The 16,596-nt window shown below is 42.3% G+C and overlaps 1 protein-coding gene across 1 annotated transcript in view; it reads left to right on the top strand.

Moving 5' to 3' along the window:
• CLNK (cytokine dependent hematopoietic cell linker) overlaps positions 1 to 16,596 on the top strand; it is a 199,678-nt gene that overhangs the window by 99,016 nt on the left and 84,066 nt on the right. Inside the window, exons 4-5 of the mRNA XM_055384078.2 lie at positions 339 to 367; positions 13,509 to 13,546. Of these exons, the coding sequence (XP_055240053.2) occupies positions 339 to 367; positions 13,509 to 13,546 (67 nt within the window). The remainder of the gene's footprint in view (positions 1 to 338; positions 368 to 13,508; positions 13,547 to 16,596) is intronic.

The raw sequence follows: 16,596 nt of genomic DNA, 5'->3' as shown, positions 1-16,596 counted from the left end.
GCTAAGCTTGATTTAACACTATCTATATGTGTTTAAATGTATGCATACATCTTCAGGTACGTATACAGCTATGTACATGAGAATAACCAACATATAACCTGTGGTGTCAATTTTTATTTTCTTCCGCATGCCATTTTCCAGAAAATAGAAATATGTACAATATTTCTATATATAATAGAATAATGTGTGACTTCAGGTCTGCAATAGTACATACATAAAGCAGCTTCAGAGGCTGACTTGTACAATGACATTTGATGACCGCCTGTTCCTATGCGGGGTGGAGGGGTCGGTGGAGGTGGAGCAATGGACGTTTAACTTGGTTCTCTTTTCTGCCCTAGGTCATGGCCTCACATCAATAGTGCCACAGGTGAGTCGGGGCTCTCTGTCACCCAAGTAGTGGGAATGTCAGCATGGGTCTGTTGGGCTGTTATTTCCATTCTTTTTTGTTTTTATTTCAATAAAACTATGGCCTATTTGAAATGACATTAGCTATTAATGCCATTCCTTCCAGTTGCCCCAGGGTACAGCCCGATCTGTGACTCTCGAAAGCTTTGGAAGCTGGCTGGCTGGATGGGAATCCTGGCTCTCTACTTAGCTGTGCAGCTTTGCATGAAGCACAGATCTTTCTGAGCCTGAGTTCCTTCATCTGTGCAATGGGTAAAAGTCTACCTCAGTGCCAGTCTTATGGTGACTCACTAATATTCACTCAACTAAATTCCATATAATTGGTTACCCCCAAAACATGGGTGGAAAGAATGAATGGTTCAAAAGCCACCTTTGATGCCTCTCTTGTATCTCTCTTCATAGCCTATTTTCTGGTACTACGCACTTAACAGGAGCCCATTAAAGTTTGAGAAAAAGTATGTAGTATTCATCGGGGAGGGTTATTATTTCAGGGAAAGTCCCACAGAACTTCCCTAGAAAGCTGGTGTCTAGATAGAATGACTGGAATGAGGCAGAAAAATGGAGACATTCTCCAGAGGAAACACCAAAGAAGCGATGGAGTCATAAGGAGTTACGTAATCAGCAAAGGCATTTGAAAGTTTCACTATAGAGCATGTTGGAGTACATAACCAGCACTCAGCATGTCCCACCCAGCAGCCGGGAGAACTGGGCAAAAGCAAAAGTGAAAGTGGGAAATATGAGTCCACACAGGGAGAGAGCACCCAGGCTTAATCCCTCTACAGAAAAAGTTTTCATTCAACTTCCCAGTCAGGCCTAAACAAGATTGTGTTCTCTCAAGGTAGATGATACCAAATTGTGTTGGGGTCTTTAGTATCAAATGCACCTCTCCACCTACCTGCACCTCTCACCCCTCCCATCCTGCACTGGCATCCTGGAGGGAAGAGAATATTCTAAGGGGGTGTTACCTGGGAATGAAGTGGCTTGTCTGATGTTCTTGGTGACCAGTGAATCATAAAGCACACAGGTAAAATACAGCAGCCAGCTCCAACTACCTGTACCCTCTTCCTCCCATCTTGCTCCCCACCTTGGTTAAGGCACAGAGAAATAGGCAGATGGGCACTCCGTTTCCTTGACAGCAATCCAGAGACACCAGCAGGAAAAAGAAAACAAATCGAAACCCCACAAAAGTCCATTGATATAAAGTCGCCCAGCCCTGCTCATACACACTCGAACCTACACCTTACCGGAAAGAAACACTTAGCAGCAAATTATGACATTCCCAGTCTGTTCAAAATAACAGCCCAGACCAGGCACGGTGACTCACGCCTGTAGTCCCAGCACTTTGGGAGGCCAAGGCAGGCAGATCACAAGGTCAGGAGTTTGAGACCAGCCTGGCCAATATGGTGAAACATTATCTCTACTAAAAATACTAAAATTATCTGGGCATGATGGTGGGCACGTGTAGTCCCAGCTACTCGGGAGGCTGAGGCAGGAGAATCACTTGAACCCGGGAGGCGGAGGTTGCAGGGAGCCCAGATCACCCCACTGCACTCCAGCCTGGGCGCTGTGGGCGACAGAGCGAGACTCCGTTTCAAAAAAGAAAAAAAAAGAGAGAGAGAGAAAGAAATAACAGCCCAGCAGACCTATGCATACTTATGAGTCAGCCTAGGCATACTTATGAACCACTACAAATGTCTACCAAAGAATAGCAGACCTGATCTAATTAAGATATGCATGAGGATTTACAAAAAAGACTGTGCGTGACGGTGGTTTGATAACATTCCCAGATGCTTCAAGTTGTTTCTGATTTTTGACGATGGGATCATTTGAAAACAGGAGAGGGCGTTCATGTGAGAAAATACTAGGAAGCCATTAAAATGACGATGTTGAAGCATATTCATTGCCATGGATATGTTGATAGCATGTGATTTTGTGAAAAAAGCAGGTAAAAAATAGGGTACAAGGAGTGATTGTATATTTATAAGCTATATATCTATGATGTGTGGTGTGTGTGATTGTGTGTGTGTCTGTGCATGTGTATGAGTGACTTGACTATAATCAAATATTTGTATATTTGGATTATTTGTGGTAACAGTATAGTAATTTTTATTTCCTTCTTTTTTGCATATCTGTGTCTTATAACTTTCTACAGTAGCATATTATTTTGTATACTAAAAACAATCTATCAAAAAATATTCTTTAGAAAACCATTCCAAGCCTGGAGAAGACAGACACATGTTCAAACAGGGACAGTCTGTCAAGGTCAATACCTTCTCGGAGGCTGATACACAGAGAACAGTGCAATGCTTTCCATAAAATAAACTCATGAGTTTTTCTCCTTCCCCTAAATAAAGAATGAAACTGGAAAAGATGGCCCTATTTAGAAAGTGGGTCTTTCTGTCTTAAGCCTCCATGTATAATAAAAACATTGATGAAGATAGATATTAGCTGATTTTATTTAAAAGACAAGAAATTTCATCTTGTCCAGGAAAATACTACTTTTAAGTTTTTCTAAGGAAAGCAGTTTTCAAGGTTGATTTTTCCTACTTGTAAAAGAAAAATTAATAAGGATTTTAGGACAAGAGGGAGACAGGCAGGTATAGAATATGTGAGCATCCAATGCCCCCTGCTGGCTGTTTCCAGATGCTGCAATGCCTGTATTAATTTAGCAGACGCTGGCATCCTCCTGGTTCTCTCCCCAGGGTGTTGGGAATATTCGTGAACAGAAACAAATAAAAAAATTGATAGTTGAATCTCTGGGACAAGCCAGGATTTCAAATCATCCCAAGATTGGTAAACTCAAGGATTAACATTGTCTTCAAAATTCAATTACAATAGTTAAAAATCACAACAGTTGAAAATGAATATTTTCTAGCCCATGTTAGGGTTTACGCTCTTTGGCAGGCATATGGTAAGGCCAGGGAATCCCTACTTTTAACAAGATAATTCCAATTCAAGTAGTTCTGGGCCATTCTTTAGAATTGCTGACCAAGGGTTAAAAAGCGAGAGAGAGAAGAAAACTATCCAGACTGTTCCCACCAAGAAGCTGTTCTCAATTCTCTAGATAACGAATGCCTCTATTATTTAATTTGCATTTCTAAGGGCAATCAAGGAATGAGGTGGGAGGCAGCTGCCTTCCCTATCACCATTCACCCACTCACCCATCCATTCATTCAACCAATTTGTGGTAGCTCCATATAACCAGCTTTAGGCACAGATTTTAAAAAAAAATAAAGGTCCTGGGGACTCGGGCAGTCTGAGATTGTATTACTATATTTTACATATGAGGAAATTAAGAACTAGAGAACAGAAGTAAACTTCCAAGGGCCACCTACTTAGAACATTATGACTGTTCTTTAACCCCCCGTTAAATGTTTCCTGTGTAGCTGTTTCTGTGAGTTTGGACTATTTGTGGCTTCGAATTATTAGCTCATAATCTTCAGATCAAAGAACTGTTGTCCAGTGAATAAACTGAAATGCCCAGAGAGCTAGATGACTGAGTCTCTCTCTCTCCTCTCTCTTTATATGTGTGTGTGTGTATGTATATGTATATGAATATACACATATATATACATACACAGTCATGTGTCACATACTAATGGGGACGTATTCTGAAAAATACGTCGTTAGGTGATTTCAACATTGTGTGTACGTCATAGAATGTACTTACACAAACCTAGATTGTGTAACCTACTACTTACCTAGGCCATATAGCATGGTCTATTGCACCTAGGTTACAAACAAAACATCCTGTACAGGATGTTGCTGTGCTGAATATTGTAGGCAGTTGTAACACAATGGTAAGAATTTGTGTATCTAAACATAGAAAAGGTACAGTAGAAATACAACATAAAAGATAAAAGGGGTACACCTGTGTAGGACACTTACCATAAAGGGAGCTTGCGGACTGGAAATTTTTCTGAATGAGTTAACGAATGAGTGGTGAGTGAATGCGAAGGCTTGATCATCACCGTAAACCCACGTCAACATCAGAATCTCTACACTTAGGCTACATCAAACTGATGAAACTATATTTTTTCTTCAATAATAAATTAACCTTAGGTTACCATAACTTTTACAATTATAAACGTTTAAAGTTTTCTTACTTTTTGACTCTTTCCTAATAAGACTTATCTCAAGAACAAACACATTGTACCATTTTACAAAAATATTTCTCTTCCTCATGTCCTTATTCCAGAAGGATTTTTTCTATTTTTAATTTTTTAATTTTTAATTTTTTTTTTTTACTTTTTAAATGTTTTTGCCAAAAACTAAGACACAAATGCACACATTAGCCTAGACCTGCAGAGCATCAGGATCATCAATATCACTGCCTTCCGCCTCCACATCTTGTCCTACTAGAAGGTCTTCAGGGGCAATGACATGTATGGAGCTGTCATCTCCTAGGATAACAATGACTTCTTCTGGAATCCCTCCAAAAGGGCCTGCCTGAGACTGTTTTACAGTTAACTTTTTCTAATCAGTAGAAGGATGCTTTAAAATAACAATAAAAAGTATGATATAGTAAACACTCAAACCAGTGTTATAGTTATTTTATCATTAAGAAGTATTATGTACTGTAAATAATTGTATGTGCTAGACTTTCATATGACTGGCAGCACAGTGAGCTTGTTTACACCAATGTCACCGCCACAAGCACATGAGTCATGCATTGTGCTATGATGTTATAATGGCTACAACATCATTAGGTAATGATATGGATCCGATCAGTGGAGGAACACCAGGGTCCTTAGTCTTGTGCCGAACTGGATAAAACAACATGGACACATGTGGAGTGGTTTTAAGCAATAGAGAGTGTAATAGGCAAGAAAGAAGGAAGGAAGAAGAAAACAGCTCCCCCATACAGAGATGGAGGGGGATTTGAACAAAGACAAAACCCCTGTGTGGCAGAAAAGTGGTTGCTTATAGGAGGAGGCTGGAGGAGGTGGTGCCTGATTTGCACAGGGTTTAGGGGATTGGTTTGACCAGGCATGTCATTCATGTAGCCCGTGAATAAAACTGGCCCTCCTACCCTAGCCTTTTAATATGCAAATGCAAGGCACCATGATGTTCTACACAGGTGGGGATATGTGGGGGTGGCCATGTTGCCAGGCACATGTGGGGACAAGGGCAAGAAGAACAGGGCGGGAATCACCAAGTTTGGGTGGACCCAGTTTCTAATGGCTGGCATTTCCATATCAAAGTTTGCTAGCTGGCTCTAAGAGCCCAGGCTTTCCTGCTAGACAAGAAGCATTTCTGGAGCTGCTTTAAAAGAAACAAAAACTTTCCAAGGACCCCTTTTCCTCTCCATTTGCCTAAAATAATTTATTAATAACTCCTATAACAGTAATAGGAATTTTTCTGCTCCATTATATTCTTATGAGACCACGGTCATATATGTGATCCATAATTGACCAAAATATGGTTATATGGCATGTAAATGTATATATATTTTTTTTTCTGTATCTCTCTCTCTCTCATTCCCCTCTTCCTTCCTCTTTTCTTCTTCTTCCCAATTATAAGCCATATAGTCAAAAACTCGTTTACTCTCATAATACTTTACTCAGAGATGGTGAAAAGGAATGCAAGAAAGTAGATTTCTCCCTTTCCCCACAGATATAGATCGATGCCAAACTGAAGATGTTCTGAAGTTTGGAACCTGCCAGGGGAAAGGGCATGGACTACCCTATTTCTCATTACACTGGGGTAAAATCAGCTTGATGCCCTCTTTCCCCAAATACTGTATGGTTCCTAAAAGACAAAAACTGTGAAAGGCAGCACAGTATAGAGGAAAGAAAGTGCATGGGGCTGTCAATCCAGACCCCAGAGTTTGAACCCTGGTTCTCTTACACCACCACCAAGTCTTAGGACCTGAGAATGAGGAAAAACGAAAGACATCCACATACATGGAGTCACCAGTTTGTGCCTGGCACTTTATAAGCTTATCTAATTTAGCTTCACAGTGCTGATCTTATTATTCTCACTGTATAGATAAGGTAAACTGGCTGGGCATGGTGGCACACACCTGTAATGCCAGCACTTTGGGAGGCTGAGGCAGGTGGATTACTTGAAGTTAGCAGTTCAAGACCAGCCTGGCCAACAGGGTAAAATCCCATCTTTACTAAAAATACAAAAATTAGCCAGATGTAGTGGTGCTACTCAGGAGGCTGAGAGGCAGGAGAATCACTTGAACTCAGGAGGCAGAGGTTGCAGTGAACCAAGATTGTGCCACTGCACTCCAGCCTGGGTGACAGAGCAAAACACCATCTCAAAAAAAAAAAAAAAAAAAAAAAAAGATAAGGTAAGCCAAGTCCAAGAGAAGTCAGAAAGTCTGGAAAGACATCAGCAAAGTAGAACTGAAACCCATAACAATGCATTCGTTGGTGTTATGTGCCAAATGATTTTGGCCTCAGGATTTTTTTAAATCTTATGATAAGGGGACACCCAGGTGATGGTGTCCACCGAATCCCTGTGCCTCACAGCTGAAGGGGATCCCAGCTTGAAGAACCCTTGTGAAGAATCAGCAAGTGGATATCAACAGAGTTGAATGCTGAAAAAGCCACACATTTTGCTTAAAAATGAGCACTAAAAAATGAACAAGTTCTCAATATAGATCTGAAAGCAGTGCTAACGACCTGGGTTGAGGGAGAAGGATTTGGTTGTGACGTTAAACTTGAAAAGAAAAACACACAACACAGCATCTCGTTACTGGGCACTGAGCCAAGAAGTTATCCTCTGGGAATTATGAGTTGATTTCCCACCTAAATTCCATGGACCAAAACTTCTCAACAGCCATTTGGGGGTAGGTATTATTATTCCCATTCTACAAGTTAACCCTAGTTAACTGAGGCTTGTAAGTAACTGGGTTTGCCTGAGGTCACATGGCTCAAGAGTGACAGGGCCAGGATTTAAACCTAAAACTTCTTGACTCAGCTCCCATGAAATACATGTTGCCTTCCTCGTGCCTTTGATCAGCTGCTCTGCTATGTTACTGCCAAACACTAACCTCCATAAGGAGATAAAACATCAAAGGCTGCAAAGCATTTAAAAAAATTCATGGGGCTTAAACACAATAGATGTTTATTTTATTTTTTTTTCTTATGTAAGTCAAGTCCCAAGGTAAGCAGTCCAAGGCTCTTTGGCAGCTCTGCTCCTGGAAGTCCTCAGAGACCCTGTTCTTCCCGCCTTCTTGCTCCCTCCCTTGTACTGGCCTTAATCTTACAGCCTGAAATTGTGATGTCTGTACTCCAGGCAACAGGATGGAGAAAGAAAACAAAAAGGAGAAATAAAAAGTGCATAACAACTTCAGGAAGTATCCTGGAAATTCTGACTTGATTTTCCACCTAGATTCCATTGACCAAAGCTTGGACTTATGGCCATGCACAGCTACAAGGAAGACATGTAGCTCCGACCATGTGCCCAGCTAAACAGCAAGGGGTTCTGGTACCTGAGAAGACAGAGAAAATAGGTACGGGGAGACACACAACTGTCTCTGCCACAGAGTAGTTAGTGACAGGTGGCTGGGACTCACAGACCCCTCAATTTTCAACACATATTCTTAAGTCCAGCTGGCAACCTGCAGATTTGGAGCCATTCTTGATCTTTGCCACACCTCTCCTCCCCTTTTCCACTCCCCTGAGTCTTCTCTTGAAACTGAAATGAAACCAGAAGCTGGTTTTGCTTCGGGAATCTGTCTGGCTTGAGAATGTCTAAGCAACCTGCTAACTGACTTGCTTTCCTAGGGAAATAGAAAGTGCTAAACCTCTGCAGGCTTCCTATTTTTATTTCTCTTCTCATGCAAGATAAGCATATTCTCACCATGGGACCCACTGGGAGTTCTTCCAGTTCAGGATTTCCTTTGAATGTGAATATCCCATGGCAACAGCATTTGAAGGTCCACCAGCTACCCTGTCCCTACAAAGCCACTAAATGGGGGCATAGATGAAGGCACCGGCCCTGCACCTCCAGAGATTTGAGCTCCCAGAAGTGTTTCCAGATGAAAATAATCTGAGAGTCTCTATTTACCTAATGGCCTGTCTTCCTTTGGAAGGGAATTGGAGCTTCTAACTTAGCGGTTCTAAAACTTCAGGGTGAATAAATGTCACCAGAGGAGCTGGAGGGAAAAAAGCAGACTGATTCAGTTGGTTTGCTCTGGGGCTCAGGTTTTGCCTTATTTCCTTTTTTCAGCTCCCAAGGCGAGTTTGATGCAAATGGTCAGGGGACCTCAGTTGGACAGGTATTGGCCAAGCACCTCTGTCATCCTTGGCTGGGCCTCTGCAGACACGAGAAGAGCTGTTCAAGGGACAGCCACAGGGCTGGAGTAATTGCCTTCTGCCTATCAGGAGGCTCTCCTGGGCTTTACACTGCATATATCCATCTTCACTTCCCTCCTAAAAGTAACTTTCAAAGGGATATTGTTTCTTGCAAAAAGATGTTTCCTTGAGGGAAACACAGAAGTCAGTTGTTCTCTGGAGCTGTCTGGTGTCTGTGGGTGATGGATGACCCTCCACACATCCATGCAACACGACCATAACTCTCCTGGGATGCAGATGTGAAATCTATTGAGCAACTCTCTTTCTCTTTTTAGAAAATGGCCCTAGGAAGCCAATCTGTCTTTCAGGTCCAGGAAGACGCGAAGACCTGGAAGGGTTTGGGTGAGCCACTTTGGTGGGGATCTGGGTCCATGAGGGGAAGTGTAAATCTCTGTTCACTCAGTGAGGGAGGAAGAAGGTTCTGTCGCTGCTTCCCGGTTCTGACATGTTCCTGCTGTGCCACATGCTATATTTGACAACTGACTATTGATTGATTGTGCATTCACCATATGCCCATCTCTGCTACACGTGGGTTGCAGGAGCCATCAGGAGCCTGACGTCTTGCCACTGCCTGGGGGGAGGCAGGTACCACAGTCTATAACTAGATTATTTATTGGTTGGCTTTGTTCCTAGATGCTGTGGAGAAACTTAAAAAAAGTCTTAATCAGGGAGGACTACCATCTATAATGAATAAACTACAAATGTTAGTGGAATATAATAAAGGTTTATTTCTTCCTCACATCACAATCCAATGTGGATCAAAGGAAGGCTTTTTCCAAACAGTCGTTGTGATTCACTTCCCTTTTACCCAACAGCTTCCATCATCCCCATGGGCCTTGGGGTCTCTGCCCAGCTACCAAGGCAAGAACAAGAGCATAGAAGGTCAAGTAGGGCAACCTAGAGTCCATCACAGCCAACGCCCCAGGACTGGGAGATCCATGCCATGCCCACCCACCTGCCCAGTGCAGGGGAAGGAGAGATATGTACACCAGCCAAGCACCACAGGGAAAGGAGACAAGCCTGGTGCGCACGTGTGTGCAGCATTCTCACTGCCATACCAGGTGCCAGGAGTGGTGAGGAACAGCGCTGGAGAGGTGCTCTTTAATTTTTGCTTGACACCGGTAGTCAGGGAAGACCTCTCCAGGGGAGATGACATTTCAGACACAGTTGGATGATGAACAAAGATCCAGGCATGGGAAGAGCCAAGAAAAGAGGGCTCTAGACAGAGGGATGGTGTGTGCAAGCTCCTGAAGTAGTGTGAGCTGGGTGTGCTGGCAGACTCAAGGAGAGGCTGGCTGAAGCAGCTGAAGTCAGAGGTGAGAAAGAGGTAAAGGAAGAGTTTTATGATTCTTATTGCAGAATGCTGAGACAGGCTTTATTCCAGATGATGGAGATAGGTACGGGATTACCACAATGAGTGCAGTACGGGAGAGACTGGGCTCAACTCAGAATACAATAAGGACAAGTGGAAATTTATAGCCAACGTGTAGCAGGACAAGCTGCAGACAAAACCCCTCAGACACCGAGTTAAAGAAGGAAAGGCTTTATTCTGCGAGGAGCTTTGGCAAGACTCATGTCTCCAACAACCGAGCTCCCCAAGTGAGCAATTCCTGTCCCTTTTAAGGGCTTACAACTCTAAGGGGGTCCACGTGAAAGGGTCGTGATTGACTGAGCAAGCAGGGGGTACATGACTGGGGGCTGCATGCACCAGTAACCGGAACGGAATAGAACAGGACAGGGATTTTCACAATGCTTTTCCATACAATGTCTGGAATCTATAGATAACATAAGCGATTAGGTCAGGGGTCAATCTTTAACCAGGCCCAGGGTGCAACGCCAGGCTGTCTGCCTGTGGATTTCATTTCTGCCTTTTAGTTTTTACTTCTTTCTTTGGAGGCAGAAATTGGGCATAAGACAATATGAGGGGTGGTCTCCTCCCTTAAAGGGAGCGGCATGAGGGTCTGGGAAAGGAAAATTACAAAGAGGAAACCTCAGGGGTAAGGGAAAGGGCGGGGGCAGAGGTGGTTTCCGGCTAAACTGACCTGAAAAGGTTCTTGCGGAAGGCAGACCAGGGTGATCAGACATCACCAGAGGAAGGTGGCAGACGAGGGCCCTGATTGGATGAGATATGGAGGCTGATCAGACATGGAGAATGGGAGATTCTGGCTAAACTGACTTAGCAGGAGTCTTGCAAAAATTGGACAATGCAGAAATGAATGTGGAATCCCACAAGGTAGGGCCTCACAGAGAAGAGAGTTCAAGGTAGCCTGACTACAGTTTGGTCCAGGAGAGAAGAGGCTAAAAAGGGATGAGGTCAGAGAGCAGGGTGGGGCAGGTTGTGCTGAGCTCTGGGGGCCACACAGGGCACCTAGTCTGTATGACATGGGCAATGAGTGACATGAACTGATGCACGGTGTTAGGATCAGGCTTTAAAATTGCATTTTCCAAAACTCTGCACTGATGACACAGATAGGTACTCTAGGAGACTGAGAGATAAAAGGCAATTCCTTCCCTAAAGAACACACAGCAAAAAAGTAATCAGATCCTGCCTATTCGTATTTAAATGCCATGGTGAGTGAGACAGAAAACACATGCATTAACAATTCAGCGAGATTGATGTGGCCTGGAGTAGTCAGAGAGAAAAGCAGAGAAATGGGATCTGAAACGATGATGAGCATTTGGGAAGCAAAGGGGAGGTGAGAGGGAGAAGAGGCTCCAGGCAGGGTCTGCACCCACAAACACAGAAGGGGCATGAAGCGTATTTGGGGAATCTGGGAGAGTCTCAGGCTGGAACGCTCGCCTCTGGTGAGAAAGGAGACCCCGCAGCTCCCTAAGAAGATGTCAGTATCATGACCGCACTCCTTGAGGCCAATTTCCTAAAATGAAATTATATTGAACCCTGAATTAAACAGTGGAGTTGTTTTCCTCGATAACGAAGGCCAGAGCAGATCCCCAATAATTCTGAGCTCATTTGCTCCTTCCGGGCCAGCTGGTCTTTAATGGGTGACCTTATTAATTTAACTCGATTCATGAGAGAGTACAAATTGCTGCTCTAAAGGGCTGGAAAACGTGTTGGTTCCTCTGCCAGGGATCTCAGTGGGGATGTAATTGTGCTGGGTCAGGAAGGTGTCATCAGTGCCCTAGAGCTGCTATCCAACCACAAGGATGGGCTGAGGCCGGGGGCAGGTGTAGGCAGGATTCTGTTCCTCCCAGCTCATTATTTCAAGGAGATTAGCTCTGTCTCATTAACACTTCCCATATGTACTGGTCCTAGGCAAATTCCAGAGAACTGTGTTTCCACTGAGCCAAATTTGCATTAATTTGTACATTACACCTTAGAAAAGATTTGGGCATGCTGATACAATTAACAACTCTTTATTTCATATTTTGGTAAGATAAGGGAATTCAGAGTGAAATAACTAATGTTTAAGAAAATAAAAGGCCAGGTGCCGTGGCTCATACCTGCAATCCCAGCACTTTGTAAGGCCAAGGTAGGCGGATCATTTGAGGTCAGGAGTTCGAGAGTAGCCTGGCCAGCATAGTGAAATCCATTTCTACTAAAAACACAAAAAATTAGCTGGGCGTGGTGGTGTGCTCCTGTAATCCCAGCCACTTGGGAGGCTGAGGCACGAGAATTGCTTGAACCCGGGAGGTGGAGGTTGCAGTGAGCTGAGATTGCACCACTGCACTCCAGCCTGGGTGACAGAATGAGACTGTGTCTCAAAAAAACAAGAAAAAACAAAACAAAACAAAACAAAACGGGAAAATAATAAAGCCAGAACAAGAAGTAGAAATGCTTATCACATCATGGTCCTCCACAATACTTAGATGAAATTCAGAAATTTATCCTGAATTTCTTGGCAGCCAAAGGAAGAAGGGAAATATCCTTAAATCAAAGCAAACCAGTTGCTAGGGAGCATGCAGCTTCTGCTCCTGAGACCTGAAACTTCTCACATATGTGCTAATAAAGAGAATTTAATATAAAAAAGGAAATTTTTAAAAAATTGTTTCAAATGCTTCCTGATGCAGGCTAATAGCAGGAAACTACAAAACAATTTAGGAAAATAAAATTTATGAAGAATGAAAAAATCTGCAGTGATTTTGCATAATCTGAGGGTAAAATTTTAAACATAGAATACTGGGTGGGCTGAATGACCCCAGGCAATCTTTCATAAAACAAGCCCAAATAGGAGTGTTGAGTGCTGAGAAAAGGCAACTGCTGTGTTTTCATTCAACAAACACCTGGTCCATAACTCAATTGTTCAATACAGGGTCTTATGCCAGGTGCTAGAAATAGATGAATGAATAGCTATGACTTCTGTCCTCAAAATACTTATAGTCTATTCAGGAGACAGATGTGTGGACAGATTATTGCAATTGCAACATGCTGTGCCTTGTGGGGGAAGAGAAGGGAAAATAAACCTCATCATTAGCTGAGCTGCTGCTGACTCATGACTTTGGGAGCAATTGCTGTGAGAGATCTTCTCATATTATGTTTCTCTAGCAATGGGAATTTTGACCTGCTACAGCAGAGATAAAGTTTCTTACCTCCAAGTCACTGTTTGCTTTGAATTCTGTTTCCTTTTCTCCTGTTTCTTTGTCCCTGTTTTGCAAGAGCAACAGGTAGAATGGGAAATAAAGAAAAATGCACTTTAGTTTTGAAAAATCACAATCAAGATAAGTTAATTAAAACTGACAAAAGATTTCTGGAGAAAAACAAGGGCCCAGTCTTTCTGATGTTCGGAGCTACCACAGTGATTAAAATAACACTCGGTCTGTTTGTGTTGGCAGGCCAGTACCAGAGGATGAACAAGCCTCTTCTAGACTGGGTAAGTCAGCTGCTTATCTATTTTATAAGTCTTTAATATTGCAAAATAGATGAATTTGATTCAAGATACTGGGTAAAATATTTAAAAATCAACAGCAACAGGCTGCGCGCAGTGGTTCACACCTGTAATCCCAGCACTTTGGGAGGCCAAGGCGGGCAGATCACCTGAGGCCAGGAGTTCAAGACCAACCTGGCTAACATGAGGAAACCCCGTTTCTACTAAAAATACAAAAAATTAGCCAGGCATGGTGGTGTGAGCCTGTAATCCCAGCTACTCACGAGGCTGAGGCAGGAGAATCGCTTGAACCCAGGAGGCAGAGGCTGCAGTGAGCTGAGATAGCACCATTGCACTTCAGCCTGGGCGACAAGAGCAAAACTCTTGCTCAAAAAAAAAAAAAAAAAATCAACAGCAACAACAACAACAAAAAATACTTTTCCAAGTGGCATACTTTCCTGGCAAGAAAAACCGCATTTTAATTCTTGGGTATAAAACTATATTCCAATTCCTCAGCTATAAAATGGAAATAAAAATTAATTAACATGGTCATTGTGAAGGCTGAATGAAGTGAAAATACCAACACACTGTGCCGGCAAGTGCATTATGAGAAGTGCACTTCCTAACACTCATAGTAAAATTTTAAATTGAAATAAACTTTCCAGAGAGCAATTTCATAATATTAAGTAAGCAACATTAAAATACCCATTTTTAGCCCAATAATTCCATACTTGGGAGTTTAAAAAGCTAATCTAAAATATGTACTGATACTTAAACATATTCGCAGATTTTATAATATATTTTAAATGGCAGCACATTTGAATTATGCTAAGTATTCAGTAATACAAAAGTAACTGCATCTTGATACATCCATTTTATGAAATCATTTGTAATATTTACATATAATTTTAACAACTAGAGAAAAAGATTAAAATTTATAACATTAATTCAATATATTTTATTACAAGCAAATGTATAGGTATATAATTTAAATAGTTTTCACTTGCATATCTATAGATTAGATAGGCAGATGTATGATTGATTGATTGACTGATTGATTCTGTTTATAAACTCATTGACTCTTTACTGTTTGAAGTAGCTCTTTAAGAATCTAACTAAAGCTTATGGACCCTTACCCAGAAACATACAAACACACATACACATACACACACATGCACACACAAAAATTGTAAAAATTAAAAGCTTCATGGGTAAAGAATATTGAACCTCTAGTTAAGACTCCTTGAAATTGTTAGAAAATAGATAATACATTAATAGATAAATAGATATAACTCTATATTTAAAACAAATGTCTCTTTCTCTCTCTTCCTCTCTCTCTCTCTAAAGAAGTACACCAAAACACTTACATTTACTCCTGGGGGCAAAAGTCTCTTCTTACCTGGAGTGATGGTTGTTCTTCCCAGCCTTCTTATCATGTCCTGACTCTACCAAGTCTAGCAAAGGTATTGGGTGGAAAGTTGGAAAATGGGTTCAGGCTCACATCCCAGTTCTTCCAGCAGGTCCAAGACTTCCCCCAAGAGGCTATGCCCTAGAGAGCCTTGGTGATGGCCGTAACAGTATGTAAATGGCACCTTTGCACAAATACCCATCTGTCAAATCCCCAAAGGATTCTCCTGCCCGAGCTCCAGCTCAGAGCTCACTGGGTGTACAGTTCCAGAACCAAGACACCTTCTCTCCCTTTACTGTGTCAGTGGTGAAGCTTCCTGGAGTACACATACTAGCAGCTTTGCTTTGCTTTGTCCTGGGTACTGGGCTCTACCTATGGCTCAGCACATCACCTAGAGAAAAAAGATCCAACAGGTACTGAGTTCCTGCTGTGGAATAGATACCAAAGTAGAGACTTGAGATACATTTTCTCAATTAACAACAATAAGATAAGGTGGGTTTAGTCATCTCCAATTTACAGATTGAACATATCAGTCAGGGAGCTTAAGTAACCTTCCCAAGAATGCAAGATCAAGAGTCATGTCTGTGCTTACACATAACATGATGCCGGCTGCAGATTTTAATGCGGAGGAGCACATTCCAGAATTCCTATAATGACCATTGTGTGTGAGTGCATCTGTTGCAGAGTGGTGTCCATTCCTGCCAGTCTAGTGTTCAGACCCAGATCCTTTGATAGGTGCCTGTGTTAGTCTTCTAGTGTTGCCATAACAATATGCCATAAACTGGATGGCTCAAACAACAGAGGTTTATTTTCTCATGACTCTGAAGACCAGAAGTCCAAGATCAAAGTGCCAGTAGGGTTGGCGAGAACTATCCCCTTGGGATGCAAATGACTATCCTCTCCCTGTGTGTTCACATGGCCTTTCCTCAGTGTGTGCATTTGGGGACGGGTGGGGAGAGAGAGGGAGAAACCCAGAGAAAGAGAGAGAGAGAACTCTCTGGTGTCTCTTCTTATAAGAACACTAATCCTATCAGATAAGAACCCCACCCTTATGACCTCATTTACCCTGAATTACTTTTTTAGAGGTAGCATCTTCAAATATAGCCACACTGATGGTTAGGGCTTCAACACACAAATTGTGTGTGAGCAGTAGGGGGTGGGGTGGAGGTAGAGAAACATTTAGTCTACAACAATAGCCAAAGCAAAATCTAAGGTTAGAGAGGAATGGTTGAGGCCGTCTTTTATGGCAACTGTTCTTATTAACGGTACAGACATGTAGGAATCCCATTTTACAGATGAAAAAACTAAGCTTCAGGGCAAAGGCATATCTCCAATCCAGCAAAGTGAAGACTTTAGTCAAAGTCTTCATGTCCAAAGTCCAATGACACTCCACCTCAATGTTGTGCAGTACCAATGGTCTGTAACCTGGTCTCCTGGCTCCATTTCAGGAATGTAAAAATGACCAAAAAAAAGGCAGTCTTGGCCAATTCACTTGGGAAGGGGGCGGCTTGGGGGATATGAACCCACAGAATTTTCTTGACTATACATTTTACCTAAATTCTCACACCTAAACCTGATCGAATGAACTAGAATTTCAAAAATGATGGTGTCAGCTTTAGCACAAAATTTCACATTGCAGTTGCTTTTA

Source organism: Gorilla gorilla, chromosome 3 (assembly GCF_029281585.2).
Source record: "Gorilla gorilla gorilla isolate KB3781 chromosome 3, NHGRI_mGorGor1-v2.1_pri, whole genome shotgun sequence".
NCBI classification, from domain to species: Eukaryota; Metazoa; Chordata; class Mammalia; order Primates; family Hominidae; genus Gorilla; species Gorilla gorilla.
The sequence above is the reverse complement of the archived record's forward strand: the minus strand, read 5'-3'. Positions and strand labels throughout refer to the sequence as shown.